Raw genomic sequence first — 27401 nt, 5'->3', positions numbered from 1 at the left:
TGGGCTACAGAGATGCCCTCAAAGAGGAGGGAAGACAGAACATTTAGTGTATGCAGCAGGACACGTCCCGGACAGAGACGACAAACCCCAAGCTTTGAGCAGGGAGGCCCTGGGCTGGGGTGGTCAGGGCAGGCTTCCTGGAGGAGGTGGGAGTTACTGGTAAGGGATGGGAGGGGAAGAGGACGGATGTCCCAGGGCTGCGGAGGGGTACAAAGGTGGAGGGTGTAAGTAAGTATCGTGTCACACAGGGAACTAGGTTGTCACCATCACAAATGTCCGTGGGCGCTCAGGACGTGTCCCTGGCCCCCTCCCCACTTCCTGCTTTGACCCTTCCCTCTGGGTGTGGGGGGCAGGGGGTGTGGGGTGCTTGGGCAGCCTTCCCTCCTCACTATCCTCTGTCCTTGCTCTCACAGGACACCTCTGGAGTGGGGCCAGGTGAGTCTGTGGGACTTGGGTCTTCTCTGGTACCGTCCTTGTCAGCGGTCACCCTGGGAGCCGAGCCTGGGCCTGGCCTCGGTGTCTGCCACCTGGCTCCCGGCTCCCAGGGTGTGTGCTGCCCTCCGGCCCCATCTCCCTCCCACCTCCACGGCCACTTCCCCTGGGAGTTTCCTTAGTTGTTGATGACGCAGCGCCAGGCATGGGGCCAGGGCCCAGCCTGCAGAGAGTCAGGGTCCCTTCAGCCCAGTAGAAGCCCTGAGCTGCAGCCCGGAGACCCCGAGCAGAGCAGACTCTGGGACACTGCTGCTGTCGCTTTACCATTTTCTCCGTCCCCCCACGTCCCCCTTGCTCTGCGTTGGGTAGCAGGAGAACTGAAGGCACCAGGTATGAGGCAGCCCGAGCTGCGGACAGAGTCCAACCTAATCATGAAAACAGAAAACAAAAACCATGCTGCCGCCTCTGGGGCACCGGCTTCAGGAACCAGGCCTGGCAGACGCGGCCCATGCAAGGCTGGGCCGGTCAGAGCAGGGCACGGTCTAGGAGAGGCCTGCAAGTTTTGGGGGGGCTCAGGCGGGCCCCCCCGTCAGCCCAGGGCTGCCCCGGAGTGGCCGTGTGGCCTTGGCAGGTCGCTGACCCGGCCCCCACCTCTAACAGGAGGGATGCCCCGTCTTCTACTCCACGCTGCTGACTCTCAGTCACAGATTCAAAAGGTGTTTGGATGACGGCTCAGAAAGCGCTCTTTAAAAATAAGTTGCCGTTACTGCAGTGATACCCTGAATCTGTTCATCTCACAAATAGTTTACTTATGATATGTAACAAAGGGACGTGGGAGCCTTAGGGGAAGAATTTAGGGAGGGGCGATACAGGCCCATGGCCCGCTTCCAAGAGCCCTGAGAGGTCTGAGAAGGCCGGGGAGGTCAAGGTCAGCCTGGGGCGGGCTGCCACCAGGACGGAGCCACCGAGCCACGCCCTCTCCTGCCCTGTCCTTCGCAGGTCCCAAGATGGTGGCCGTGCAGAATTACCATGGCAACCCTGCTCCCCCCGGGAAGCCGGTGCTGACCTTCCAGACGGGTGATGTGATTGAGCTGCTGAGAGGCGACCCTGAGTCTCAGTGGTGGGAGGTGGGTCCTGGACCTGGGAGGGTCTCGGGCCCCCGGCTACCCCCTCCCCACTCCCCAGGGTAGAGGCAGAGGGTCCTGCATTTCCAGGCAGGGGTGGATTTGGGGTGCGAGACCATCGGGGTCGAGAGGAGTGGGCTGTTAGCAGGCCCGGGTCTTGGGGTGTTTGCCTTGAGGTGGTAGGGGGTGCAGCATCCCCTCACGGTAGAGATCGTCCTCCTGGCGTCCAAGCCCTTGCCCTGTCTGCCTCCTGCCTGGGTTATGTCCTGCACACACACACCCCAGGCCCCGCCCAGGCCATGCCGCGCCCACCCTGCTCCCCACCTGCCCCAGTTCAGGCCAGCACCACCTTGCTCAGCACTGGGGGTGCAGCATGACCGAGACCCGCCCACCGCCCTGCCCCAGGAGGCCCAAACACGGACACAGGTCCATGTGATGGTTTACGGCTCTGAGCCATGAAACCTGCTCTTCTGATTATAAGGCCTGAGAAAGGGGAGCCATTGGTGCTGCCCTGAGATCGCCCCCGTCCACGGGGTCTATGTGGTACCGCAGGAAACCGGGGCACTTGCCCAGGCTGGGTGACCAGGGCAACCTGCTTAGAGCTGATGCTACAGTGCGTGTGTTCAAGTGTCCAAGTACTGTTACTGCCGTCGTTGTTGTTGTGTGGTGGTCCTTGTCAGCACGTACTTGCTTACGAACTTATCGCACCAGACTCGGCCTCATGTAACTGGAGATTCAGGAGCTGAGAAGGTGTCTGCGGTACAGCGTCTGCCCCGCGCTGAGCCCAGCCACCCAGTTCCCCTCCCTAGCTGTCACCAGGGCCATCAGGTTTGGGTGGCCTTGCAGAGACACTTTGCTGATGTGAAAGTGGGGGCCGGGAAGGCCTTGGGAGGGTCTTCCAGGCAGAGCGAACGGAGAGAGTGAACAGTCGCCCCCAGGCCCTCCCACGCTGTGCTGTGTTTTATCAAGACCCCCAGGTCCACACGCCCCTCACAGTTTGGGAAGGGCCGGTGTGGCTAAGAGGACACAGCAGCCAGGAGAGGGGGCTCTGGTCCCAGCGCTGAACAAGCCGTGTAACTTCTCTGGGCCTCAGCGTGTCCTCATCTGTGAAGTGAGGGCGCCCCAAACGGTGATGAGGTCAGCTGAGGTCACAGCAGGAAGGTGGTGCTGTGATGGGCTTCTCAGGGACTCCCCTCGTCTTCCTCAGGGCAGGCTCAGTGCACACTGCAATCCCCCCTCCCCCCACCACTGGCCAGGCCAGGCCCCGCCGGCCCTGACCATCTGTCCTCTCCCAGGGTCGGTTGGTGCAAACCAGGAAGTCAGGTTACTTCCCTAGCTCGTCTGTGAAGCCCTGTCCAGTGGATGGAAGGGTGAGTACTTCCCGTGGAAGCTTCTGGAGCATGGTGGCCAGGGTGCCGTGGGTGCCGAGAGCTGTCTCCTCGCTCAGGACGCCCTGGACTTGTTCAGGCCGTTGCGAGCTGGCCCCGGAGCTGGGATGAAGGGCCAAGGGGCAGGGGATCCCTCCTCTCGGGAGGGCTTGGCTGTTTTAGAAACACTAAAATGGGCGTCTCTGCAGCGGGTGCAATGGACCAAAGACCAGCCGCCTTTCTCCACACTGGAGGGACTGTATAAGTCTTCTCCCTCGAACATAGGGACTCCGAGCTAGGATGTTACGATGTTTAGAAAAGAGGCAGGATGGCATTTCTTGCATCTGAGTTCTGTGGCACAGATTCTGCTCCGTTACAAAAGGCATCGAGCTTGCATCACCCACACACACCCCAGAAAGAGCTAAAAGTGAGAGAGTGAAACTTCTCCCGAAGGAGCAGCAGGCAGGTGCCCGACCCCCTGGGAGCCCCGGTCCACCTACCGGGCCCTGCCCGGCCTCTGGCCCCACCACCCAGCCTGTGCTTCTGTGCAGGCCATTGCCCAGTCGAAGGAGAAAGCATTTTAGGACAGGCTTTGCTGGCAGGTCGAAGGGACCAGACAGCAGAGGAAGAAAATGTCACTAACTCACTGGGTGGCCTGCGGGGGGGCAGGGGGTCCCTCAGGGTCCCTTCCCAACCCCGGCCCTCAGTTTCCCCATCTGCATGGTGAATGGGGTGGGGAAGGGACAGGTAGTCTAGGAGGCTCTTCCCAGCCTGTGGCCCAGTGAGGGGAGGTCAGGCCAGCGAGGGCGCAGCGTGGGGTCTGGAGAGCCGCGAGGTTTGCTGCAGACGCGGCTCTCCACCTGCAGAGCGCGCTGCTGCCGGCCCAATGCCTGTCCTTGGGGCTGCGGCCCGTCTGCTGCAGAGGACGCGAGGTATAGGGTGTGCTCCTGTCCACTGCTGAGCAGTCGTAGCGCCTTCAGGTTGCTCTCTTTCCCCTTACACTGCACTGTTAGTTGGATGCTGTATATTCATTCATTCGGTCAGTCAATCAATCATTCATTCGATCAGACCCACTGAGCATCTACTCAGAGATGGTGAGTCCTGGCTGCTGCCCTCAGGGACCTCCCAGGCCAGTGGCTCTGGGCCTAAGTCCACAGACGTCCTGGTAGCCAGTGCTGGGCTCCCGGGGTCATTGATGATAGGACGTCGCTGGGCCCTGCTCTGTGGACAGTCCCTGGGGATACACCAACCCGAATGTTCTCTCCTGCCAGCCGCCCATCAGCCGGCCGCCGTCCCGGGATATGGACTACACCGCATACCCCTGGTGAGTGGATCAGCGGGGGCCCCAGGCTGCCTCTCGTGTCTCCAGGGCGGCTGAGCCGGGCTGCACGCCGCCCCCTTCTCCCCTCCTCGGCTCTGAATCGCTGGGAGCCCGGGGGAGTCTTCTCTACCCCGAGGCCGCTGTTTCCCCGTCTATAAACAGATCATCAGGTTCTAACATTTGGGAGAACGAAGCCCTTTTTAAAATGTGATCTTACTTGAGCCTTGTCTAAAATACCAGTATATAGAAGGAGGTATATTTAAGGCCAAGATTATAATTGTATCTGCTCATATGGGCTTGATGAGAGCAGTGGGGCTGTTTGATGAATAAAACGTGGAGGTGACCCGGTAGGTACGAGTCTCAGATGCAGGTTGGCCTCAGGGCCAGCTTTTGTCGCTCTGCCGCCTGGCTCACCGGCTGCCTGGAAGAATGACTGCCCTTCAGTGACCGTGGCCCTGCAGAAGCTCGCCCTGTGGCAGCCCCAGAGCAGTGGGCCGCTCGACCCCGGGAGGGTCTGCCCTTGCGGTTTTCGGTTTGGGGTTGATCCCTGAAGCCACCCCGAGACCCCTGTGCCCAGTGGTGTGACGTGCCTGCACCCTCGGTGCCCCTGGCCTCCCCGGCGCCGCCCCATCTGCGTCTCTGAGACCCCTGGGTCTGTTCCAGTACGCTGTTCACCCTGCATTTGGGTCTAATGTGGAGGGTGGAGGACTTAAGCTGTGATTTTCACTTGATGGGGTAACGCACAGAACTTTAATTTTCTAATGAATCTGTTTACAAAAGTCCCAATTCAGCCCCACAGGGAGGTGCAAATGGGGTCAGGCTTTGTTCTTGAGGTTGGGGGTCGGGGTGGGCTTCATTTCCATAGAGCTGGCGAGAAAAGCTTTAAGTCAGTGTGTCGGAAACGCACCCATGGAGATGCTGATGGTCTCCAGTATGTTAGGACACAAAACAAAACCCCACGTGAGCAGTTTGTGTTTATCGCTGCTTATTAAACAGTGACAACTTGGAAAGGAAGTTTGATCTAATGCCTCGTTACCCTGAACGCCTCCTGCAGGCCCAAGGTTCTGGAGGGTGGAGGCCGCGGTGGAGTGCCTGGGGCCTGTTTGGGGTCCTCGTCTCTCCCTCAACCACCTTCCCGGTGCGGGCTGTGAGCCGGCACGCGGATGCCCCGCCCCGCGGATGCCCCGCCCCGCGCGTCTCCTCCAGACCCCGCCCACTGCTCGCCCCTCCTCCTGGGGGCGTGGCCTCACGTCCCAATAGGCTCTTCAGCAGATTAGAGACGTGTCAGTGAACAGCCCCGTTTCCTCCTCTGCTCCAGGTTTGCCGGCAACATGGAACGGCAGCAGACCGACAACCTGCTCAAATCCCACGCCAGCGGGACCTACCTAATCAGGGAGCGGCCGGCGGAGGCCGAGCGCTTTGCCATAAGCATCAAGTACGTGGAGACTGGGGCTCAGAGAGACCCTCCCCTCATGCCGTTCCGAGCCAAGGAGCCCACATCCCCTCCGGATTCTGGGCTTGTTGGGTGTGGCCTTGGGATGCGTTGCCCACGCCAGGGCACTTTGGAGATGGAAGGGCGTCAGCGGGTCTGCACAATGCACCTGGCCCGGGACAAGCGTGAGTGATCCCACCTGCCGTCGGCCTTGCCCGAAGCCGCCCCGTGGGCTTGGTCCGGCGTTTTTCAGGTGGCGGGGACCAGAGGAGCTCAGGGATGGGGACAGGCCTGTGGTGAGAGGTCGGGGACTTCCAGCGGCCCCGCAGGTGGCCTTGGAGAACACGGACAGTCACGCTGCTGCCAGCTCGGGGCTCCAGCCCGTGGCCTTTGGGCTGGGGTCACCCTGCTCAGACTCTGCCCCCTTGTGGGTCTTCTGTCTCCTCTTCAAGAGACAGAATCTGACTGGTCGTTGGTCACCATCGGCATAGGACACACATTGGACAGGAGTCTCAGGCCGGTGAATAGAGGGTTCTTGTTTGCCGTGACCTTGATGGGGTCAAGAGCCCCCAGCAGGGTGACCTGTATCCAGGGAAGGCCCCCTCGGGTCTGCTGGGTGGGTGCTGGGTGGGGGGTGGGGCAGGCCCAGCGACCGGGCCACCGGACGGCCACAGAGTCACCGCCTGGGTGCTTCTGGTATCGAGTCACAGAAGCCAACGCGAGGGAGCAGAGAGGCCCTCTCGGTAGGAGATGCAGGAGCGCCTCTGGCCGTTAGGGGCAGACGGGAGCCGGGCTCAGTGGGCCACACCCAGGTCCTGAGCACACAGCCCACTCCCATCTTTCCATCTCAGCTTTTGTTCTCCCGCCACCTGCATCAGCTTCCTCTGCATCTGTGCCCAGTGGGGGCCGAGGGCATGAGCGCCCCAGCAGCAGGGTGCGGGTCCCGGCCTGAGCACGTGCTGCCGGCCAGCGTGCCCGCGCGTGTGCACGTGCGTGAACGTATCCCCATCCCCTGCTTGCATTACTGGGAGGCTGCAGGTGGTCATGCCCTGGTCATCCAGGACAGGGTCCCACTGTACAGAACGGCTGTTGGAGGACCCCTGGGGTGGGAAAGCTGGAGGGGTCGGGATCTGGGCAGCTAGGAGGAGCCAGAACTGAGGACGAGACCCCCACCCAGGTGGACAAACTGCCACGGTCCCCACGGGCTTTCCAAGAGGCCCCACTAATGTCTGGGCCTGAAACAAATGCACTGGCCTTTCTAAAATACAAAAACCGAAGGACACCTGCAGCCTTGAAAGTGACAGACGTCTAGTGAATGTCAGCTGGACACAACCTGGGTCGCCTGGTACATAGGACTTGCTCTCAAGCAGAGATCAGCCGTACCCGCCGTGGGTGGTGGGAGCATCGTAAGGTGTGTGACCCAGTGCAGGTGGGGCCTCCCGCAGTGAGAGTCTCAGTAGGGCCCTGGGAGATGAGTGGCGCGTGAGGCGTGCTGGCAGGCCTGTGGCAGAGGCTGGGGCAGCACCCAGCAGTGAAGTGGCAGAGACGTGTCTCGCCTGATAGGAATTCGTGGAGCACCTTCTGGGTGCCTAGCCCGCAGGATTCTGGAGTGGGGCTCAGACGGGTCTTGTCCAAGGAGCTGGGGTGGGGCTGCGCACGCTCAGCTCACTTTGAATCCAGGAGAAACAGTGGTGGGTGTTCTCCAAGGCCCCACGGGAGAGGAGGCTGGCCAGCTGGGCGTTTGCTTATATAACAACTGTTTATTCCATTAACTGGTTTCCGGATGTTAAACCAACCTTGCATTCCTGGAATGTCCCATTTGGTCGTGGTGTAAAGGCCTCTTTATACGTTGGTGTGTATAGATGTGCATATGGAGAGAGTGCGTTGAGGATTCGTGCCTCCGTCGTCATAGGGGATGTTGGCGTGTCGTTTTCTTTACTTGTGATGTTGTGTGGCTTTGTGATTCGGAGGCAAGGGGTGCGCGCTCTCCAATGAGGCCACATTTGAACTGAGACCTGGACACAAGGCAGGGTTGTGAGGGTGGCAGGAGGGTGAGCGTTCTGGGCTGACGGGACAGCCAGTGCCAGGGCACGGCAGGCTTGTGCCTGGCGTGTCTGAGGAAGAGCTCCTCCGGCCAGCTGGGGTGAGGGTGCAGAGGAGGAGAACCTTAGGAGCTGGTGTCACAGCTGGGGTGAGGGTGCTCCCTTCGGGCCTCACAGGCCAAGGTCAGACCTCTGACTTACAAACCATGCTGTGAAAGCCTCACCAGGTGATGGGGGAATGGGGAGGGGGACGTCCCCAGTGCAGAGAACAGGTGGAATCCGGGGCAGGACGTCACAGCGGCGCTGGATGGAGGAGAGGAGGGGAGCTTCGGGGCCTGAGGCCTTGGCTGACCCGGGAGTTTGGGCTTCAGACAGGTGGCCTGATGGATGGATGGACAAGCGGTAGGAGACAGGCCCCGGGCGGGGCGGGGAGAGAGTTGCAGCCGTAGGAGCAGGAGGTGTGGGCCGAGGGCCGGGGTCTTCGCTCAGCAAACATACAATAAGCCTGGACCCCTGGGGGGCCGGGGGCCGTGTGGCTCGCGCAGTGACCGGCGCTCCCGTGTGCTCTGCCCAGATTCAACGACGAGGTGAAACACATCAAGGTGGTGGAGAAGGACAGCTGGGTGCACATCACCGAAGCCAAGAAATTTGAAAGCCTCTCAGTACGTGATCCCGCAGCTCCCGCCGGCCCGTCCCCGAGGCGGGAGGAGGGCCCAGGTCCCCCACCGCAGCCACACCGAGGAGGAGGGCCCCCTGCACCCACTCCTGCGGGCCCAGCAGGAGTCCCCAGCAGGGGTCCCCCTCTCCCCGGGGAGGAGAGTCTTCCCAGTGTGGGAAAGATCCAGGGAAACTGGATCGTAGGGCACCTTGGGACAGGGAGGGCCTCGTCACAGGCCCCCGAGTCAGGCTTCTGTCCCCCAGACCCCGTGGCGGACACAGTAGGGCCACCAGCATCACGCAGCCCATCCGCTTCCAACGCCCCTACCCCCAGCTGTCCCAGCCCAGCCAGAAAGCCGCGAGAGGCATAGTCCTTCTTAAAATGATTTTAAAGTTGGACCTGGTGTTTCTTTGCTAAATTACACGTGTTCCGTGCACGGAGAACATCTCACTGGAGCATTTGAGCTCTTAGACTGCCCACTGCGGCCGCAGAAACACACCCAGTAAAACAGAGAGTATCCACGATCTGCCCCCAGACCTGATGCTCTCGTCTCAGGGTGAGCCCCCACCGCCTCTTAGTAGAGCCTAGGTGTGGTCTATAGGTTCCTTTTTCAAACAAAGCCCCTGGCCACACTGGACCCAACTCTCAGTTTACCTCTCAACACAGCGAATGCTCACCAGGGGCGCCGCCCTCTTCCTGCCCCACTGTAGCCGCGTGGCGTTCGGTCACGTGGATAGGCTGGGATTTTCCCGAGGCGCTTCCCTGGTGTTGGACGTGTGGGCGTTTCGAGTTTTTCTCCATTACGAAGAGTGTTGCAGGGAGCATTTGTGTCCATCCATCCCGGCCTTCTTCCCTGACTCTTCCCTTAGAAACTTTTGGGAGAGAAATTGCAGGATCAAAAGTTTGCGATACCGCCCTGCCCCCAGTTTGGGTGCTAGGAGGGGCAGCGAGGAGGAGGGGTGTTTCCGGGGGTCAAGGAGATGAGTCCCCTGTGAGAACCTGGGGAGGTGGGAGAGGGAGGGCAGGGCGTCTGGGAGGACTGCCTGGAGGCGGAGGTAGCAGTGAGTGTGTGCGTCTTGCAGGAGTTGGTAGAGTACTACCAGTGCCACTCGCTCAAGGAGAGCTTCAAGCAGCTGGACACCACGCTCAAGTACCCCTACAAGTCACGGGAACGCGTGGCCTCTAGGGCCTCCAGCCGGTCCCCAGGTAACGCCCGTGCGCGGAAGGCTTCCGGTGGGCTGCACTGACCTCGGCCAGGAGCCCCTTCCCTATTCCCACCCCGGGGAGCAGTGGCCCAGGCCCCCCAGCCCTTCACCAGCACCCTCCTGAGCCAGGGTGCCAGGGCGGCCCCATGTGACAGGTGGGGAGTGCCAGCTATGAATTGCTGCTCCGATCGATACCTCTGCCTGGAGGTCAGAGTGGGGAGGGAACAGGGCAGGTCCCTTCTGTCCTCAAATCCATCCCTGTACCCCAGCATCCCGCCCCCGCCCCGCCCAGGGACCCCAGCTACGAGGGAGCCAGAGCCAGTACCTGTGTTTGCAGAATGGGCTCCATAGCGCAGATGGGGGGCCAGCTGGGGGCAGGGGCAGGCTGGGCCCAGAGTGTTTGGCATCTGGCCCAGGGCTCTGTCTCGGAGCCAGCCACCCCACTTCCTCCAGCTGCAGGGGCCCGCAGGACCTCGGGTCCCACCGGGGCAGAGCAGGCCAGGAGAGGAGCGACGGGCCTTTAGTGAGCACCTACTGTGTGCCGGGCGAGGGGCTGTGATCTGCACGAGTAGTTTCCTGTATCCTCGCGTGAGCCCGCCCACTGGGAGGAGGTGGCCCAGGAAACAGGTGCAGGAGGTGGAGCGAGGGCCCGCGCCGTCCCGCTGCCCTCCTGGTGCCCTGGGCGGGGCCTGGGCCCCCTCCCCGCCGCCTGGGACCGCGCCTGGGACGGCGTATGGATGCTCCCCGGCGCCCCTTTCACAGTCTCTCTCGCCTCTTTGCAGCTTCCTGCGCTTCCTACAACTTTTCTTTTCTCAGTCCTCAGGGCTTCAGCCTTGCTTCTCAGGGCTCCTCCGTGCCCTTCTGGCCAGGTACCGCTGCTGCTCGGGGTGTGGGGGGCCCGGCCTGCCGCCAGCTGCCTGGCGGGCCACGGCCCCGGCCTGAAAGTGTCCGCAGCTGCCCGCAGCCTGGGCGGGGCGGGGCGGGTGTGTGCAGAGGGGAGCGGCGGGGGGCGGGGCGGGGGGTGGGGCTGCCGCGGCTCCTGCAGACACAGTCGGCCTGGCGCTGCCCTCACCCCTGCCATGCTCACCCCCACGACCCCTCTCCAGCTCATCAGCCACTGTCCCCCGTTGCTCCCCGGGAGCTTTGCGTCTGGCAGCAGCAAACAGCTGGGCGACCCCCTCGGGGTGAAGGTGGGAGCAGACCCGGGGCGGGCCCCACTCGGCGACACTAAGGAGGACCTGTGGGGCTTGGGTGCAGGGGGACAGGTCTCGACTGGCCTTGACCGCACGGCCCTCTACTGCCAGAGGCAGAGCCCTCCCCAGCAGCCGCACGTGCTGCCCCTCCCGTCACGGGCCATTGTCATCTGTCCGTCAGGACTCCTGGGTCCCGGGCCAAGCTGGTCCAACCGGCTCTCTGGTTTCGTTTGGGCTCTGGAGTTGGGGACACGAGGGAAGTCGGGCAGCAGTGCCCTGGGGTCCAATTCCAGGCACTTTGTCAGACTGCAGGCTGGGAGCTGGGCAGCGGGCACTCAGCTGTCCACTGGCCATGTGATGCCCAGGCCCAGGGCACACGGGGGAAGGCCCCGAGGGAACTGTGACAGAGCACCGACACCCGCTCGTATCCCCGCGGGCACGCTCGCCGCCCGTGACGGCCCCCAGTGGGGCGGTGAGGCTCTGACTTAATCACGGTGGAGCTCAGGTGGGCCACGTGCCCACAGGTTGGGGCTCCCACAGAGGAGCGAGGGGCCCTGGGATTGGAGCCTGGTCTGTCCCACCAGAGCCTTTCCGCTCCATGGGCTCCTCTGTGGGCACAGGGCTGGGCCCCAGGGGAGAGACCCAGCTCGGCCCGAAGGACCCTCAGCCCTGGCGGCCCCGCCCGGCAGCTGTGTGACGCCGCCCGTCTCCCCCAGCAGTGTTTACGCCCCGCGTCATCGGCACAGCCGTGGCCAGGTACAACTTCGCTGCCCGGGACCTGCGGGAGCTCTCGCTGCGAGAAGGCGACGTGGTGAAGATCTACAGCCGCATCGGTGGGGACCAGGGCTGGTGGAAGGGCGAGACCAACGGCCGGGTGAGTGGGACCGGCCCCGGGTCCTGGGCCCCACGGGGGCTCCGCCTCCCCGTGGTGCTCGGGAAGGTGGGGCTCCAGCAGGCTGGCACCGCAGCACCACCTTGCCCCGACCCCGTGTCCTCTGACTGTGCCCAGGAGGTTGGGTGTCCCCAGGTTCCGTGAGCCAGGGTCACAGTGAGGAAGCGACTTCCTGGCTCAGATCTGGACCCCGGCCTGTGTGACGCTGTTTCTGTGCTTGGTCCTATTCTACGGTCCGTCGTGGAAACGGCAGGGGACAGATGTTGGGTGCAGTCTTTAAGTCCCTTGCACGTACCCAACCCTCTTTGCAGGCCGGGAGGCTGCAGGACTGAGAGTAGGGCTGGGATGTCCTCACGGGGCTCCTGCCATCCCATAAGACCCCGTTTACACCTTGGTGAGATGGGAGGGGACACACAGTGTCCCCAGCTAGCCTGCGATTCTGAAACCCCATGGCTCCTTATCCTGGTACCCTGTCTGGACCCCCTGGCTTTGACCAGTTCCATTGGCAGTCACCCGACAGGGTGCCTGGGCTCCACAAAGCACTGATTAGGAAACGTCCAGTTTTTGCAGGGGCTGCAGCTTCCCACAGACTTGGCTCCCGTCCTTACCATTCCGTTGCCGGGTGGAAGGAACTGGTCTGCCTCTACCTTGGAGGCCCTTGGGTCTGATCCTTTTGCCATCTGACAGCCCTTCAGAAGTGTGAGGCCTCTGAGTCCTAGGCAGTCCACCTAGAGGGCTGGGACTGCCAGCTCTCAAAAGTGCCAAGAGGCGCCTGGAGCTGGGCCCTCACCCCAGTCACGATGTCAGCCAGTTTCCCAGGTGATTTCGATGCAGAGTTCAGTTTTAGAACCACTGGTTTGGAGTGTTGCTAGATATTCCTGTTGTTGATACTTTAACCCTGTTATGAAATGTCGCAGTTCTTCTTGCTGTGAAGTCTGCTTTACCTGCTGTTTGCGAGACACCAGCTTTTTGAGGGGATTAGTGTTTTGCATGGCGTACTTTCTTCCTTCTTGTATTACTTTCAGCTTTGCTGTATTCTTATATTTAAGATAGTTAGATGATAAAATCTTACTGTAAATGGACTTTTACAAGCCAGTCTGATCTGACAGTCTTGACCTTTTGATTAGTATAGGTAGTCCATTTACATTTAATGTAATTACTGAGATATTTAGATTTAAATGCATTATCTGTTTATCTGTTTATTTTCTATTTTTCACATCTATTCCTTCTTTGTTGTCCTTTCTTTCTGACTTTCGGATTAATCAATTTTTCTATTCCACTTCTCACCCCCCTTGCTTCGTTTGTTAGTTACACATTCTTTTCCTGTTACTTAAGTGGTTACCTTAGAGGTTCAATGTACACTTTGATTTCTGACAGACCACCTTAAATTAGTACTTTCACTACTTACCAGACAATGCAAGGACCTGATGCCCTTTGACTGTATTCATTTTCCTTCCAACTTTTGGGCAGGTGTTGTCATGTTTCTTAATTTGACATTTTTTAACCCCATAAGACATTATTTTTGTTTTAAGCAGTTAATTTTCATCTAGACTTACCTCTTTTCCTTTCCCAGGGTTCCTCGTTTCTTTCTGCATCGTTACACACACAATCAAAACCAAATTCCTGGTGCCTGAAGTTCCCTCTTAGTATGATTTTTAGTGCAAGTCTGCTACTTATAGATTCTCAGTTTTTGTTGGATCTGAACACATCTTTCTTTCACTTTCTTTTTTAAATGTTTTCATTATAAAATATTTGTAATTTATTTTGATATAATTTCAAATTTAAAGAAAAGTTGCAGTCCTACAAAAACTCCCATATGCCCAAATTTACCAATTAAGAATGGTTTGTTTGTTTGGTTTCTCATTTGCATTCTCTCTCTCTCTCTCTCTCTCTCTCTCTGTAAGTGTGTGTGTGTGTACACTTATTTTTCTCTAAACCATTTGGAAATCAGTTGCAGAAACCCTTAAAGAACTGTAGTGTGTATTTCTTAAGATCAAGGACATTTTCCTTTGCTATAATTATCTACTCCCCAGTCCGTATTCAGATTTCACAACTGTCCCAATAGTGTCTTCTCTAGTTATTTTCCCCTGGTCCTAGATCATGAATTGCATTTACTTGGCATGACCCTCAACTCTCTTTAATCTGGGACAGTTCTTCAGCTTTTCTCTGTCTTACGTGACTTTGACAATGTGGAGAGTATGGGCCAGTTATTTTTGTAGACTATCCCTCAATTTAGGTTTCTTTGATATTTCTTCGTGATTAGACTGAGGTTGTATTTTTTGGTGGGAACACCACGATGGGGATGTTTTCTCTTTTCCAGTGGCTGTAGGGTCCTTTCAAGAAGTTTGTTGTTTGCCCCATTATTGTGACGTTAACTCTGATCACTTGGTTAAGGTGGTGTCTGACAGGTTTCTCCACTCTGAATTTACTGTAATTGATAAGTAATGTGCGGGGTAATACTTTGAAATCAGATAAACAGGCTCTTCCTCATCAACCTTTCACCTTCTAGTTTTATCATTCATCGATGAATTTTGCCTATTCAGTTATTTCTATCATGGTGGAGAATAGTGATTTTCCATCTTTTTTTATACACTTATTAGTGGGAGTTCTACTGTAAGGAAAAGCTTTCTCTTCGCCACTTGGTCACTTTCCCCCAGCAATCAGTCATCTCTCCAATGAGACCTGCTTCCTTTTTGTGAGCCATTTTATTGAGTTCATTTTTGAAGGGTATTTTTTACTGGGTTTAGAAGTCTAGGCTGGCAGATCTTTTATTTCAGCACTTCGAGGATGTCATTCCATTGTCGCCAGGCTTCCATCATTTCTGTAGAAAAAGTCCATCAGCGTTCTTACGGTGATTCCTTTGGAGGAAGTGTCTGCACGACTCCCCACTGGGCTCCATGGGAAAAAAGTCTTTGTTTTTCATCAGTTTTACTATACTGTGCCTATGTATGGTTTTCTCTGTATTCATTCTGTATGAGATTTGCAGAGATTTTTTTGAATGTGTGGTTTGATGTCCTACATCAGTTTTGGAAATTTCTTCAGATAGTGTATCTGCTCCGTTTTCTCTCTTTTCTCCTGGGGATCTGTTCACGTGGATGGTAGACCTTGTTCACCATGGCCCACAGAATATTTTTACTGTTTTATGTGTGTTTCATCCATTTTCTCTGGTTTTCCATCTCATTACTTTTTATTGACTTCTCTTCCAGTCTATTAGTCTTCTTTTCTGCTTTGTCTAATCTGCTCTGAACTTCAGTCATTACATTTTTCAGTTTTAGGATTTCCATTTGATTTCTGATTTCAGTTCTCTGGACAATTTTCTGCTTTTTCATCAGTTTTCTGAAGCAGACAGGTTAGAGCCACTTACGTTTCCTGATGGATGACCCAATACCTGGATGACCTGTAGACTGGTTTCTGCTGTCTGCATTTTCTCTTAGTTTCTGTCACTTGTTCCTGATTAAATGCCGAGCTTGCGTATAAAAGACCACAGAGGCCCTGGATGATGTTATTTTCCTCCAGAGAGGATTTAATTTTTTGCTGCCGGGCAGTTAGCTGGCGGGCAGGTCGCCTTGAACCACTCTGGGCTGGTGCATTTCAGGGTCACCCCTGCTCCTGGGCCTCGGCTCCACTAGGCTCTCTGCCTCTTCTCCAGGGCCTCTCTTGGGGGGTGGGCCTTTCTTAGGACGCCAGCCTCTTAAAGAATCGCCCACCTCCACAGACCTCCACTAGCCCTCACCCTTCACACACTCTTAACGTGAGTCTGTCGTCTTTCTCAGATTGGCTGGTTTCCTTCAACGTACGTAGAAGAAGAGGGTATCCAGTGACAGCAAGAACGCGGACAGGACTCGCCGATTTTCTTGGAAGAGTCGCTCCGGTGCTGAAGCCTGTCTCCAGCTCTGAGACTCAGAGGGGAAATGCCCGCCAACCTTCCAGTCTTCAACAGCCCGTGGGGATGGGGAGGGTGTTGAGAACCCTACGTGTGATCCGTCCCACCATCAGCCTGCCCTTGGTGGCCTGTCCTGGGTACGCCGCTTGTACATACAGGAGATCGGGGCCAGCCCTGCTTGGCTTCACCACCGGAGGGCCGAGTAGAGGGAGCACCTGCGGCGTCCCGAGCCAGGCTCTGGGCGACAGCTGAGGCCAGAGCTCACCTTGCCCTTGTCCTGTCGAGATGGCCTGCAGGAGCTTAGGTTTGAATGGCATATGCTGTCCCGGGGAGGGCTGGGGACCTTCCCCTTGGTCCCTTCTGCTCAGCCTCTGGACCCTCCGCCCTGCTGCTCCCAGGGGGAGGCGGAAGGGCCCAGAGCCAGGCTGCTGTGCTCGGGGACAGAGGGAGGGAGCATCGCCGGGGCCTGTGCGGCCCCCCGGCCCCCTGCTGTCCCTCTGCACCGGGGGTGTGCAGAGACCCTGGGGGGGGAGCCTTGGGAACCTTGACGCTGCCGACCCCGCTCCCCAGTCAGTGGTACTGTCCTTTGCCCTGAGCCCTTGGTGCGTGTCTGTCCTGTCCTGCTGCCGGGTGGATACATGGTTTGCCAGCCCTCCCGTGGGCGGGAAGCAGAGGGGGCTTTCCGCTGGCCTGGTCTCTGCTGTTCACTTTCCTCTCCAGAAGGAGGCCCCCCGCCACCGCCCCCAAGCAGGCGGGCCCTCTGGGTGTCCCGTGTCCTGCAGGGGGGTCCCTGAGGGTCTTCCCAGCCTTTGCACAGATGTCGGTTCTAGCCCTCGGCAAGTCTTCCTTCCAAGGGCTCTTGCAGCCCACGAAACAGGGCCTGCGGCCACAGCCCGAGGTCAGTGCTCTTGGGGAAGCTCCACCCCTGAGCTCGCCCTCCGCACCCCGCCTGGCCCTTGACCTCTGGCTGGCTTGGCCGGACCCTCTTCTCTCCGCCCGGATGCCGCCTGAGACCCAGTGACACTGTCCCCTCCGAGTTCCGTGCCAAAGCTACGGGTGCAGCGTGGGCTTCGCGGGTCCCCCTTTCCCTTCGGTCAGCTGCACGAGGTCGGGCGTTGCCAAGGCTGGCCCCTGCTGGGGTGGGCGCTGGTGGCCACACTGCACCCTGGGGTTCCTCTGAGGTCAGCCTTGTGATCTCCAGCCTCAGCTCAACACAGCAGCATCCTGGCGTGGGGAGGAGATGGGGAGGGGTCTGAGAGGGCGTGTGCAGGCAGGAGAGACAAGGCAGCCCGCAAAGGCTTTTGGGAAATGAGGGTCACAGGATTGTATTTGGGGGGCGGTGGGCAAAGCGGGGGAAGGAGGGATTTTCCACGGAGAGAGCAGACCCAAATCCTTGTCAGGGTGCACCCAGCACTTTGCACGTGACCTCGGCACAGCTGGCCCAGCTGTGAGCCCGGGACGGGAGGGGAGAAGACCAGCCGGCCAGCGCCTTTCGTGTTTACGGTTGTGGGAAAAGCTTTGGTTTCTGTTACTGATGTTGTTTTAGGGTCTTGTTTCGTTTCGTTTTGGTTTTGGTTTGCCTTGTTTGCTTTTTAAGGGAAAAACAGGTTGGTAGTTATTTCCTCCAAAACTCCCATTATATATCTGTGGATAATAAGGAAGAGATTTTATAATAGCAAGAAAATAATGTATATTTGAGGTCATCATGAAACAAGGCGTCGTGATAACAAAGGACACTGAGAAAACCTAATTTAGAACCCTGGTTCTTGTGACTGTTTTGCTTTGTTTTTGTGTGTTACGGAGCTTGTCTTGGTTGGGTTAGTTTTTGCACTGCAGGAAGCAGCAGGGGAGGAGGGCCGGGCACAGGCTGGGACGCGGGTGGTTGCAGCAGGAGATGGGACGCCCTCTGGCGGGGCTTCGGACCTGGGGCCTGAGATTAGCTGTGAACACTTAGGAGCCCGACGCATGCGGGTCAGGGATCTGGGGGTCCCGCAGCTGGTGGGGACCCCAAACAGAACGCAAACTGTACATTTGCCAATAGGTTTTTTTCAGACCACGGTTTCTACCACAAATAAACCTGAGTTCTTTTCTGCAGGAGTGGCTGGCCTTTCATGCTGGGGAGGAGGGACTGGCTGGATTCCTGTGTGTCCAGAAGGGTCTGCCCCATCCGGATACTGTCGGCCCAGGGGGCGGTGGCCTGGGTCAGACATGGGCCTTGGGGGGGCTCGGCCTCAGCCACCCGCTGGGGGTCTGGGCGACAGTGACGCCGGGCCACTGACCAGGCACCTCCAGACCGGCCCAGGTCACGGGCTTCCTATGCAGTGCCCTGTGACCCCTCCAGCAGCTCTCAGAGGCGGGTGTCACTGTCTTCTGTTGGGACGGGATTCAAACCCCAGCCCTGCCACTTGGGCATGTCCTTCACCTCCTGAGCATGTTTCTTTATATATATGTGTTGGAGATAAAAATAATCTCTCCGGAGGGTGACTCTGTGGCCTGTGGTAGAGGAAATCAGAACAGTGCGGTAGAGACTTCCTTCTCCCTTACGGGGAAGCAGTGCAGAGGTGGTAGCCCAGGGTGGCTTGGGGCCCCCGCCACACCCCAGACTCCCCTCATCTTCAGCACGCGCTTCCTTCCTCATTGTTACCTCGTGGTCCAAGGTGGCTGCCAGAGCTGCTGCCATCGAGGCTGTGGGCAGATGCAGAAGCCGACACAGCGCTTCCCCTTACTCTCCCTACCCAGGCTTGGGCATGTGGCCACTCCTGGCCACACCGGGGGCTGCAGATGCAGGACCTGGGCTGGGTGCACAGCCTGGAGAATGTTGGGTCTTGTTACTGCAGAGATGGGACCGGACGGGACCCACCTTGGGGCGGTGAGGGCCGAGGGAGACTCGGAGCCTGGCTTAAGCTGGTGCCCCGAGAACCAGATGGGCGGACCGCCCCCTCTCTGAGAATCTCTCAGGCCTGAGTCCCCCGAGAGGCCAGGTGTTCCCATACCGCCTCCCCAAGAACCAGCCTCTAGTTCTGAGTTCTCGTGTCCACACGTAGGGGATGGAAAGGCCCAGACCCTCGCTGACCAGCCCCTGGGCCGGCACTCAGCTGCCCTGAGCTTGGACGGCCCTGGAGAAAGCTCCAGGCTGGGGAGCAGAGAGCTGTGGCGGCCTGAGGGGCAGCTGCGGGTGAACATGGGGCTGGGGGCCCTTGGGGAGGGCACCAGCAGCACCCGCTGAGGGGCCCAGACTGGAAAAGGGTGGGAAGCCCCAGGCCTGCGTGTGGACGGGCTGCAGGCCCAGCGAGGACAGGCCTGCCCGCCTGAGGTTACCCCAGACGCTGGGAAGCAGGTGGGAGCCGTGTGCTCCCGGTCTCTGAGGGTGGCTGCCTGCGGGCTCTTAGGGGCACTGAGTGTCCTGCCCCTTGATTCTGACGACCGCAGACTCCCCTTGGGCAGGGCCACTGTGGAGGCCTCTTGTGTCCAGAGTCTGAGAAACACTCCCTGGGCGAAGGAAGGAAACAACCCATTTGCTGAGGTGACGTGGACGCCTCTACCCGCCACTGCCGACAGGGACACCCCGGAAGACCCGCCACTCCACCACTGCCGACAGGGACACCCGGAAGACACAGCATGCAAGGCTGAGCTTGAGAGAAGGGGCCCATCCCGCAGAGCAGAGACCTGGAGCAGAGCAGCTACCCGCCACTCCACCACTGCTGACAGGGACACCCTGGAAGACACAGCATGCAAGGCTGAGCTTGAGAGAAGGGGCCCATCCCGCAGAGCAGAGACCTGGAGCAGAGCTGCTACCCGCCACTCCACCACTGCTGACAGGGACACCCTGGAAGACACAGAATGCAAGGCTGAGCTTGAGAGAAGGGGCCCATCCCGGAGAGCAGAGACCTGGAGCAGAGCAGCTACCGGGAGCCAACGCCAGGGCAGCCTCTAGGCTCTCGGGCCAGCTGGGGTTGGGTTGGGACCTGGGATTCTAACACGCACGGCATCAGCCACAGGTCCTCACAGGCCAGGGAACTCTAACACACGTGGATCGAAACAAGATCACGGACCAGGACAAATACTTCAATGTGTTTTTTTTAAACTTTCCAGAAGTAAAAGAATGAATTAACACAGAATGGTTAACCCTGGGCTTCAAAGAGAAAATAAAATCCATAGGGCAGCAAGCGAAAGATCAGGTGCCTTAACCGGGAGAACAGCTTGGGTTTGCCCTGGACCTCCGCCCGTCAGTGCGCCCAAGGCTTCGTGCTCACAATGTCTAAACGGGAGGCAGCAAGGAGGCCACGTCCCACCCGCAGCCTCGCAGGGACTGTCCCGCGTGGGAGCGCTGCTTACAGAAACGACCGGGGTCCAACCTGGAGCCGGAGGAGGGGGAATGCGCCACCGCAGGGTCGGGGGGATGTTGAACCTCTATCTGCAGGAACACGTCTCAGACAAGGTGAAGATTCGGTTTCAGAACCTAATATAACGATTCTAAACCCTGTCCCTTAGAGAGAACGAATGTCAAAATGATTTCAGGAAAGCGCTGGGAAGAGAAAAAGACAGGAGGTGAGAAGCAGCATAGGTGCACTGGTTTTCTCATCTTTTCCAGGTAGAAGTCAAGACCTGGTCTTGAAACCTGAAAACTAATAGAGGTGTAAGTATGCTGAACAGCATAAAGATAAACACTAAGAAAGAAGAGATAATGAACAAAAGTTGGATGGAGATGAGAGAGGAAGGGTAGGGAAGAGCAAATAGTCCAGTTTCATCACAGCTCATGTAGAGGTGATGGGCGCTGCCTGAAAAGAAGAGGCTTGGTGTCTGTTTCCGGCGGTGGGTCGGGAGATGGGCTTTCTGTTGCTGCCATGACAAATTACCAGCACACGCTGTCGTCGTAGGGTTCCGTGGGTTACAGGAGCCCCACACAGGTCCCCCTGAGCTGAAATCAAGGTGCTGCACGGGGCTGTTCCTTTCTGGAGGCTTTAGGGGAGAATCTGTTCCTGGCTTTCCGGCTTCTAGAAGCCGTCTGCATTCCCTGGACCATAACCCCTTCTTCCATCTTCAAAGCCAGCGGGGTTGTATAGCCGACCCTTCTGTGGTCACATCTCTCTGTCTCCCTCTGACCACAGCTGGGAAAGGTTCTCCACTTTTAAGGACACGTGATCAGATGGGTCCCGCCCACATAATCCATCTCAAGGTCCTTCGCTGTCATCACACCTGCAAAGTCCCTTTTGCCGTGAGAGGTAACGTGGTCACAGGTGCCAGACATTAGGATGTGGCCGTCCGTCTCTGGGGGGGGGGCCATTTATTCGGCCTACAACGGTACGTTGGATACTCTGACCAGTCTCTCTTGTAAGCACAACAAAAGCGGTGGGAAAGTGTTTCTGATTTCATCAGTGAGCCGGTAATGAAGAAGAAACACTCAGAAGCCAAAAGGTGAGTGTAGGCAGGAGTCCAGAGAGGTCAGCTGACTCCCTCGCCCAACCTAGTGAGAGCTTGAGTACCACCAGTTCATAGAGCCCGGCTGGGTGTGGAGGAGAGGGGACAAAGCCCAGCCCCCCACCAAAGTACCAAATCTAATAGGTGAGCTCTTTCTTGAAGCTGGGACCCCAGTGGACCTCACTCTACACGTCAAGACGACTGGGAGCTCACCACGGCTGTAGCCACCACAGCCATCATGGACGGCAGAGAAAATTCTTTTTCTTGGACCTTGACAATGGGTGGAGGGAGAAGCAAAAACTTCCCTGAGGACGTGTTATGGGTCCAACTCTATCCCTCCCAAAGAGATACAATGAAGTCCCAGTACCTGTGAAAGTGACCAGATTTGGAAATAGGGTCCTTGCAGGTGTAGTCATGTTGAGATGAGATCACGAGCGTGGGCCCTGATCCAATATGACTGGTATCCTTATAAAAAGGGGAAATTTGGACAGAGAGACAGACGTGCACACAGGGAGAACAGGCTGTGAGACGGAAGCAGGTCCTCCTTTAGGGCCCTTAGAAGCGGCCGGCCCTGCTGACACCTTGATCTCGGACTGCTGGCCTCCAGAACTGTGAGGATAAATCGCTGTTGTTTGTGGTCCTTTGTTACATCAGCCCTAGGAAACACATACCACGTGTAACTCTAACTTGGCACCTAAGAAGGTTGCCGCCTGAATTTGCACTTCCTGCGGGTCTGAAAAACCAGGAGCTGAGAGCGTAAAGCAGGATCACAGGTTGTGGATACGCCTGAGTGCCCGGAAAAAGGAAACGCAAATCATCTCTGGAAGAATCCGCTTTCAATTTCAGCCTCAAATAGTCCCTGAGGGAAAGTTCCAAGAAATACACACTCACTGTCCCAAAGCATAGGTAACAAGGAAATGGGTAGCAAAAACCACAGGCCACTGCATTGGATCCACAAGCAGACTACAAAATAATTGTGCTTAAAATCAGCCTAAAAGGGATCGGAACTGTGTGTAATGGCCAAGGAACCGTGAAAAATAACCAAGCCAGTTAGACAAACGAAGCTTCTAGACCTGTCATCAAACTTTGGGACCATCGGGCAGCTGGGCTGAGACTGGACACCACAGCATGACATGGCGTGGGTCAAGGAAGAAGCACTGTTGGGAGACGTTTGCAAGGCGAGCCTAGAAGGCAGTGTTGCTGGCGGAGACACAGTGTGTTTGCATTCCAGAGGATGACACCGTCACCCCTACCCTAAGGCTACCTTCTTATAGTAGGAGCAGGAGAAAATGGCCTTGTCAGAGGGAGAAGTGCAAGCAAACTCCTTGGGTTCCAGTGCTTATGGGAGTTGTCTGGGAATGCTCACTGCCCTGCCCTGCAGATCCTGGGGTGCAGGAGGGGCTACTCTTTCTCTGATTCTGTCTAATCTGAGCCACAACTACTGAAGCCCACGCGCCTAGAGCCCGTGCTCCGCGACAAGAGAAGCCGCCGCAGTGAGAAGCCCGCGCACCGCAACGAAGAGTAGCCCCCGCTCGCCGCAACTAGAGAAAGCCCACGCGCAGCAACGAAGTCCCAACGCAGCCAAAAATAAAATAAATTAAAAAAAAAATACTCCATAACAAAACTTGTCGACTAATACTAAAGCTGAACTTGAACCAAAATTTGTGACCTTGATAGCTTGCATTGCAAAAGCAGAGGGCTGGAAGTAGCTGTTCTTTTCACACATAGTCCTTCTTTCAGGCTGGAACAAAACATTGATTCCTTGAACAAAAGTTTTATGTCTCCGTTAAGCATTTTCAACTTATCTATTTAAAATGTCATTTTGGAATTCCCTGGCGGTCCAGTGGTTAGGACTCTGCGCTTCCGCTGCAGGGGGCACGAGTTTGATCCCCGGTTGGGGAACTAAGATCCCTCATGCTGCGCGACGAGCCAAAATTAAATAAAATATTCAGACATAAAGTGTGTGGCCTCCGTTTGTTTTTTAAAAAAGTAATTTTTCCAAGTTGGAAAAGTAATTTTTCCAAATTTTCCAAGAAAATTACAAATGTATTAAATGTGCACAGATTACAGGGTTTTAAAATGACGGCTCTGGCTCAGATGCTGTCTTAGGGTGGCTGGTTCCCCCTGCTCTGAGTGGGTGGCACTGGGGAGCTTTACTGAGAAGGTTTTACAACCCTTGTGGGTTAACTCAGACTCCTGTTCCTTAGTCACAAGTTGATGAATTTATTTTCCTTAACAATTTAGTTTTGATCTTTTCCTTTCCCTAGAAAAAGAGAACCCACACATGCACCTAAAACCTATGTGGGCGCACTGGAACCGGCTGGTGCCAGCTCGTGGGAGCTGAGGGTGTAGCCTCTTCCCAGGTCTCTATTCGGTGGCGTCCTTCTCATCGGCAGGTTGAAATTGGCCCTGGTGGGGGCATGTACACGGCAGAAGTCAGCCAGCGCTCCCCGCCTGGAGAGCCAAGTGTTAAACGTTTAGCGGCACCCCACTGCAGAAGGATGCTCGCTAACAACGATTAGCTATGACAGTCCTGGAGGTTAATACACTTCACAGCATAGCTTCAAAATACATAAAGCAAAAACACACAGAATTATGGGGAGAAGTGGACACATCCCAGTCGCAGAGGGGGACACTCACACAGCACTCAGAGATAGCCGGCGGTATTCAGTAAGGAAGCTCCCTGCCAGGGGAGTGTTCCGTGTGGAGGACAGCGGGACAGCCAGACAGAGCCCAGGCTGTCACTCCCAGTGGGGATCCACCTCCCTGCCCGTCTGCAGGTCCCCTTTTGGGGACAGTCCCTGTCCAGGGGGCTGCATCCCCAGTCTCTGGGTCCGGCGTTCCCGGGGGTGTCATACTCACATGTGGCCACCAGGGGACGATGTTTCCTGGGAAGGCCCATTCTCCCCTGCTGTCTGGATCTTGGTGCCGGCCCCGCCCACACGGGCTCAGCGGCCGGAGTGACCAGTTCCAGCCCTACATTTGTTTCCATCACAAATAACGCTGGAAAGAAATGACGGAGTGAAGTGAGAGCCTCAAGGCCCTGGCACGCAGCTGCCCACGCCCGCTGTGTGTGTGTGGAGGTAGGGCCCAGGTGGCTGCAGCCCGCAGCCGTCCTCACCTGCCGTCGGCATGTGCGTCTAGGGGGAGGGGCACCCACCTGCCTCTCTGGAAGGACCACCACTTACCCCCAGATAATAAAACATTGTCTTCACGAAGGCATGGGCAGGGAGTTGATGTCATTTTTTTTTTAAGGTTCTTATTGGAAAAATAAAATCTTGGCAGTGCAAATGCAGCCCTCAACAGTTGTTCTGGAAACTTCCCTGGTCCATGAATTGCCCGGGTCTGGTGCCCATTAGCTGTGTTGTCTTGGTTTTCTCATCTCTACAATGGGCAACAGTGTTCCTCCCTCCCCTGAGATGACACACATGAAGCAGTCAGCACACTGCTGGCCCCCCTCGCGCCCCCCCCATAGGTGTGCCCTGGGGCAAGGCTCAGGGGCAAATGGGGCCGGTACCAGGTGTGGCTGGGTCAGCTGTGGCCAGGTACTGTTGGCTGGTTACTTAATGTCCCTCCTCTGCAGGGCCACACGCAGAGTTCCGAGGAGGAACCTCCTCCTCTGGCCAGTCCCCTTGCTCCACCCTGGACGTCTGCCCAGTCAGAGGGCGGCCTGCAGACGCCTCCCTCTGCCCTGGGAGCCTGGCCAGCAGGTGGGTGTGGAGGGCTGGCCGGGGCTGTGGAGAGGGCCAGTCTGGGCCAGAAGGAGGTGTCTCAGGCCTGGTAATAACATGCAGAGAAACTTACAAAAATTCCCTGAAACTGACAGCCCGGGGGTTCCAGTCCCTGCTTCCCAGATGGGGAAAGAGGCTCCTCGAAGGGAGACCAGCCCAGATGGCGCAGCAGCCTGGCAGCAGGACCCTGGCCCAGGGCCCCTAGCTGGAGCCTGCCCACCTCTTGACCTTGGCCCTCTTCCAGACCCAAGCAGCACCCAATCGATGACGAATCCTACAACGCTGACCCACAGGCAAGCCCAGGCCTCCAGCCACCACCCCTCGTCCAAAGTCCAGGGGGACTGTGCTGCCCGCTTGCTTGGGACAATTTTGCAACAGCTGCCTGTCTTTGAGCAGAGGGCAAGAGAGGTCTGGGCTGCCTCGGCTGCTGTCCTGGGGCTGCAGTGACTACTGTGTCCCTCGCCTGGGCATCTCGTGTCTACGGGTCTGAGGAGGACATGGTCATGCTCCTTCCTAGCCCTCTCTGACCTGTCCTTCACCCCATCCAGGGAGGGCACCCCTGCCTCGGGCTGCAAGGCCAAGCTTGCCATCTGCTGAGTGACCAGGCTGCTGTCCTCTCTGCCCTGGACCCCAGCACTGCCCCGGGAAGCCTTGTGCTGGTGGAGCCAGCCTTCCTCCAGAGAGGCCGGGTGGGGGGAGTGAAAGTCTCTGTCCCCATAATGGCGACAGCACATAGGCCAGAGCCCCCAGCCACCTCCTCCGAGATGGCCTCCTGGGTTTCTGCTGGAAAGAAGAACAGCTTGTTCAGGACCACCCCCCAACACAGCCAGCCTCGTGGTCGCCTTGCCCCTCCCTGCCTCCATCTTCTTCCTGGACCCTGAGGCCCTCAAGGGCAGGGAATGGGTCATAGTTGCCTCTGGGTCTCCCTGCAGTTCTTTGCATACAGTAGGTGCTCAGTAAATGTAGAGGGCAGACAAATTGGCAGTAAGACAGTTGGACAGCCCAGTGGGAATAAGTACACACATATTTGTTTGTCTGTATTAATCACAGTATCGTGCCTCCGTCACTCCCTGTATTAGCAGCTGGCATTACTATTTTGTTCACTGACAGAAATTTAAATACTTTCTTTGACCCAGTGGGAGGAGGAGGTCCTATTTTACATCAGCACCTATTCTGATTCTTTGCACAGTCAGAGGTGGACGTACTTACTCGTTCCAGATTTCCTCTGGACGTCTCCTCTGGGCATCTTCTGCCTGAGCACAAACCAGACGCCCTAGACCTAGCTTGAGGCCCCACTCCGTCTGTCTGACTGCAGGCTTGGTCTGGCTCCCCCACTAGCTTGCTGTGTGACCCGAGGCAAGCTGGCTCCCCTCTCTGGGCCCTGGTGCCCCCAACAGTCAAATGGAGGCAGGCATCCCTGCCCTGGGAAGCTGGTCGCTGTGAAGTGGAAAAGCCAGAGGCTCACGGATGTCTCGCCCAGAAACAGAAGGATCTGGGAGCTCTGGAGGGCAGACAGGTCAGGAGCGCTGTCCAGTGCTGGTGGTGCGGGCAACCCAGACTTCCTGACCTGCCTCCGAGGGCAGTGAGCGCCCCTTCCCTGGGGGTGAGCAGCTGAGGCTGGACAGGCAGCTCTGTGCTAAGGCCCTGGATCACCCCACCAAGGAGCCCCAGCCCCGGCACGACGCTGCTGCTGACCCAGCACTTTCTGCCCACCTGGCCGTGCTAAGCTCCCTTCTGGCACGGGGAGCATGGCGGGCACAGGCAGGCAGGGGTGCACGGGTTCATCTGCAGAACGCTGTGACCCCTGTTTTAGGGAGGAGGGGGAGAGGTCGCCTGCCCTGGCGCTGCTGCCCTCAGAACTGCCCGCTTGGCTGTGCCCAGCCCGCCTCCTAGAAGCCTGGCCGTGGGCGGTGCATCCTGCCCCAGCCAAGGGTGGGGGTGGGATGGGGGCGGGCAGCGCCTCCAGGGGCGGGGCCAGCGGGGGGTGGGGGCGGGGTTGGCCCCGGGTTCCCGCCTGGCTGTTGCTGGGGAGGAAGGAGGTGACGGCACTGCTGCAGCCACTGGGCCCGGCACTGGCAGGCCACTCGGGGCCCAGGGGCAGTGGCCGGCCGGAGGTACAGCCCTCGGGAGGGCAGGGCCCAGGCCCTTCCCTGGGCTGGCGGGGTGGGGACAGGCCCAGAGCTGGCTGGGCACGACCATGGGACACTCTGGGGGAGGCCAGGGGGCCTGGACACCCTCCCAGCCCTTCTTCTCCCGCTGAGGCCTGTGCCTGGACCTTCCCTCCATCCCCCCACTGCCGGGCCCGTCATCCTACCGCCTGCGGGGAGGGCTTCTCTGGGCCGCCCCGCTTAACAGCACGAGGCCAACCCGGTCTGTCTGACCCCGAACGCTGGCAATGAATGGTCAGGCTGTGGACGCGGGTGGGAGAGAGTTGGAGGGGGCAGAAGTGCAGATCAATGTGGAAGCAGCTGCCCTGGCGGGAGGGCACTGGGCTGCCCCTGCTGGGGCCGTGCCCCCTCTACCCCCAGCCTGGGTGGGAGAACGGGACTGGCCAAGCGCCGGGAAGAGGCACGTGGCGGCACGTGGCAGCCCGTGGCAGCCCCCGCGTTGGCACAGGGGGAGGGAAGAAGGAGTCTGGGTCAGAGGCCAGGAGGAGGGGGTGGGGCAGGGGGCGGGCAGATGCCTGGCCTTGGAAAGGCTTCC

General features: G+C 57.9%; 2 protein-coding genes and 1 long non-coding RNA gene across 9 annotated transcripts in view; 2 read left to right on the top strand and 1 right to left on the bottom strand.

Moving 5' to 3' along the window:
* VAV2 (vav guanine nucleotide exchange factor 2) overlaps nucleotides 1–17640 on the top strand; it is a 180274-nt gene extending 162634 nt beyond the window's left edge. Inside the window, exons 20-29 of one of the 5 annotated variants that reach the window (XM_060013838.1) lie at nucleotides 414–435; nucleotides 1432–1559; nucleotides 2852–2926; nucleotides 4195–4247; nucleotides 5563–5679; nucleotides 8293–8380; nucleotides 9459–9582; nucleotides 10364–10450; nucleotides 11491–11648; nucleotides 15440–15634. In XM_060013838.1, the coding sequence (XP_059869821.1) occupies nucleotides 414–435; nucleotides 1432–1559; nucleotides 2852–2926; nucleotides 4195–4247; nucleotides 5563–5679; nucleotides 8293–8380; nucleotides 9459–9582; nucleotides 10364–10450; nucleotides 11491–11648; nucleotides 15440–15487 (900 nt within the window). In that variant the 3' untranslated portion in view covers nucleotides 15488–15634. Of the gene's footprint in view, nucleotides 1–413; nucleotides 436–1431; nucleotides 1560–2851; nucleotides 2927–4194; nucleotides 4248–5562; nucleotides 5680–8292; nucleotides 8381–9458; nucleotides 9583–10363; nucleotides 10451–11490; nucleotides 11649–15439 lie in introns of all 5 variants that reach the window. The other 4 variants (XM_060013839.1, XM_060013840.1, XM_060013841.1 and 1 more) reach the window with 4 other exon arrangements.
* A 4194-nt stretch (nucleotides 17641–21834) lies between these two features.
* On the bottom strand, nucleotides 21835–27398 carry LOC132426955 (uncharacterized). Of its 2 annotated transcripts, none has more exons than XR_009519784.1 (3): nucleotides 27013–27398; nucleotides 23830–23970; nucleotides 21835–23421 (listed from the first exon to the last, which is right to left on the bottom strand). It is a non-coding gene; the product is annotated as an uncharacterized lncRNA (long non-coding RNA). The 2 variants fall into 2 exon arrangements; XR_011246505.1 differs by lacking the exon at nucleotides 27013–27398 and adding an exon at nucleotides 24156–26204.
* Nucleotides 26790–27401, top strand: part of SARDH (sarcosine dehydrogenase) — a 63515-nt gene continuing 62903 nt past the window's right edge. The window contains exon 1 of one of the 2 annotated variants that reach the window (XM_060013836.1): nucleotides 26790–26812. The gene's annotated coding sequence lies outside the window, so the exon portion shown is untranslated. The remainder of the gene's footprint in view (nucleotides 26813–27401) is intronic. The other variant, XM_060013834.1, reaches the window with a different exon arrangement.

The sequence above is a fragment of the Delphinus delphis genome, chromosome 6, assembly GCF_949987515.2.
Source record: "Delphinus delphis chromosome 6, mDelDel1.2, whole genome shotgun sequence".
Lineage (NCBI taxonomy): Eukaryota > Metazoa > Chordata > Mammalia > Artiodactyla > Delphinidae > Delphinus > Delphinus delphis.
Note: the sequence above shows the minus strand (reverse complement) of the source record. Positions and strands in the feature narration are given on the sequence as shown.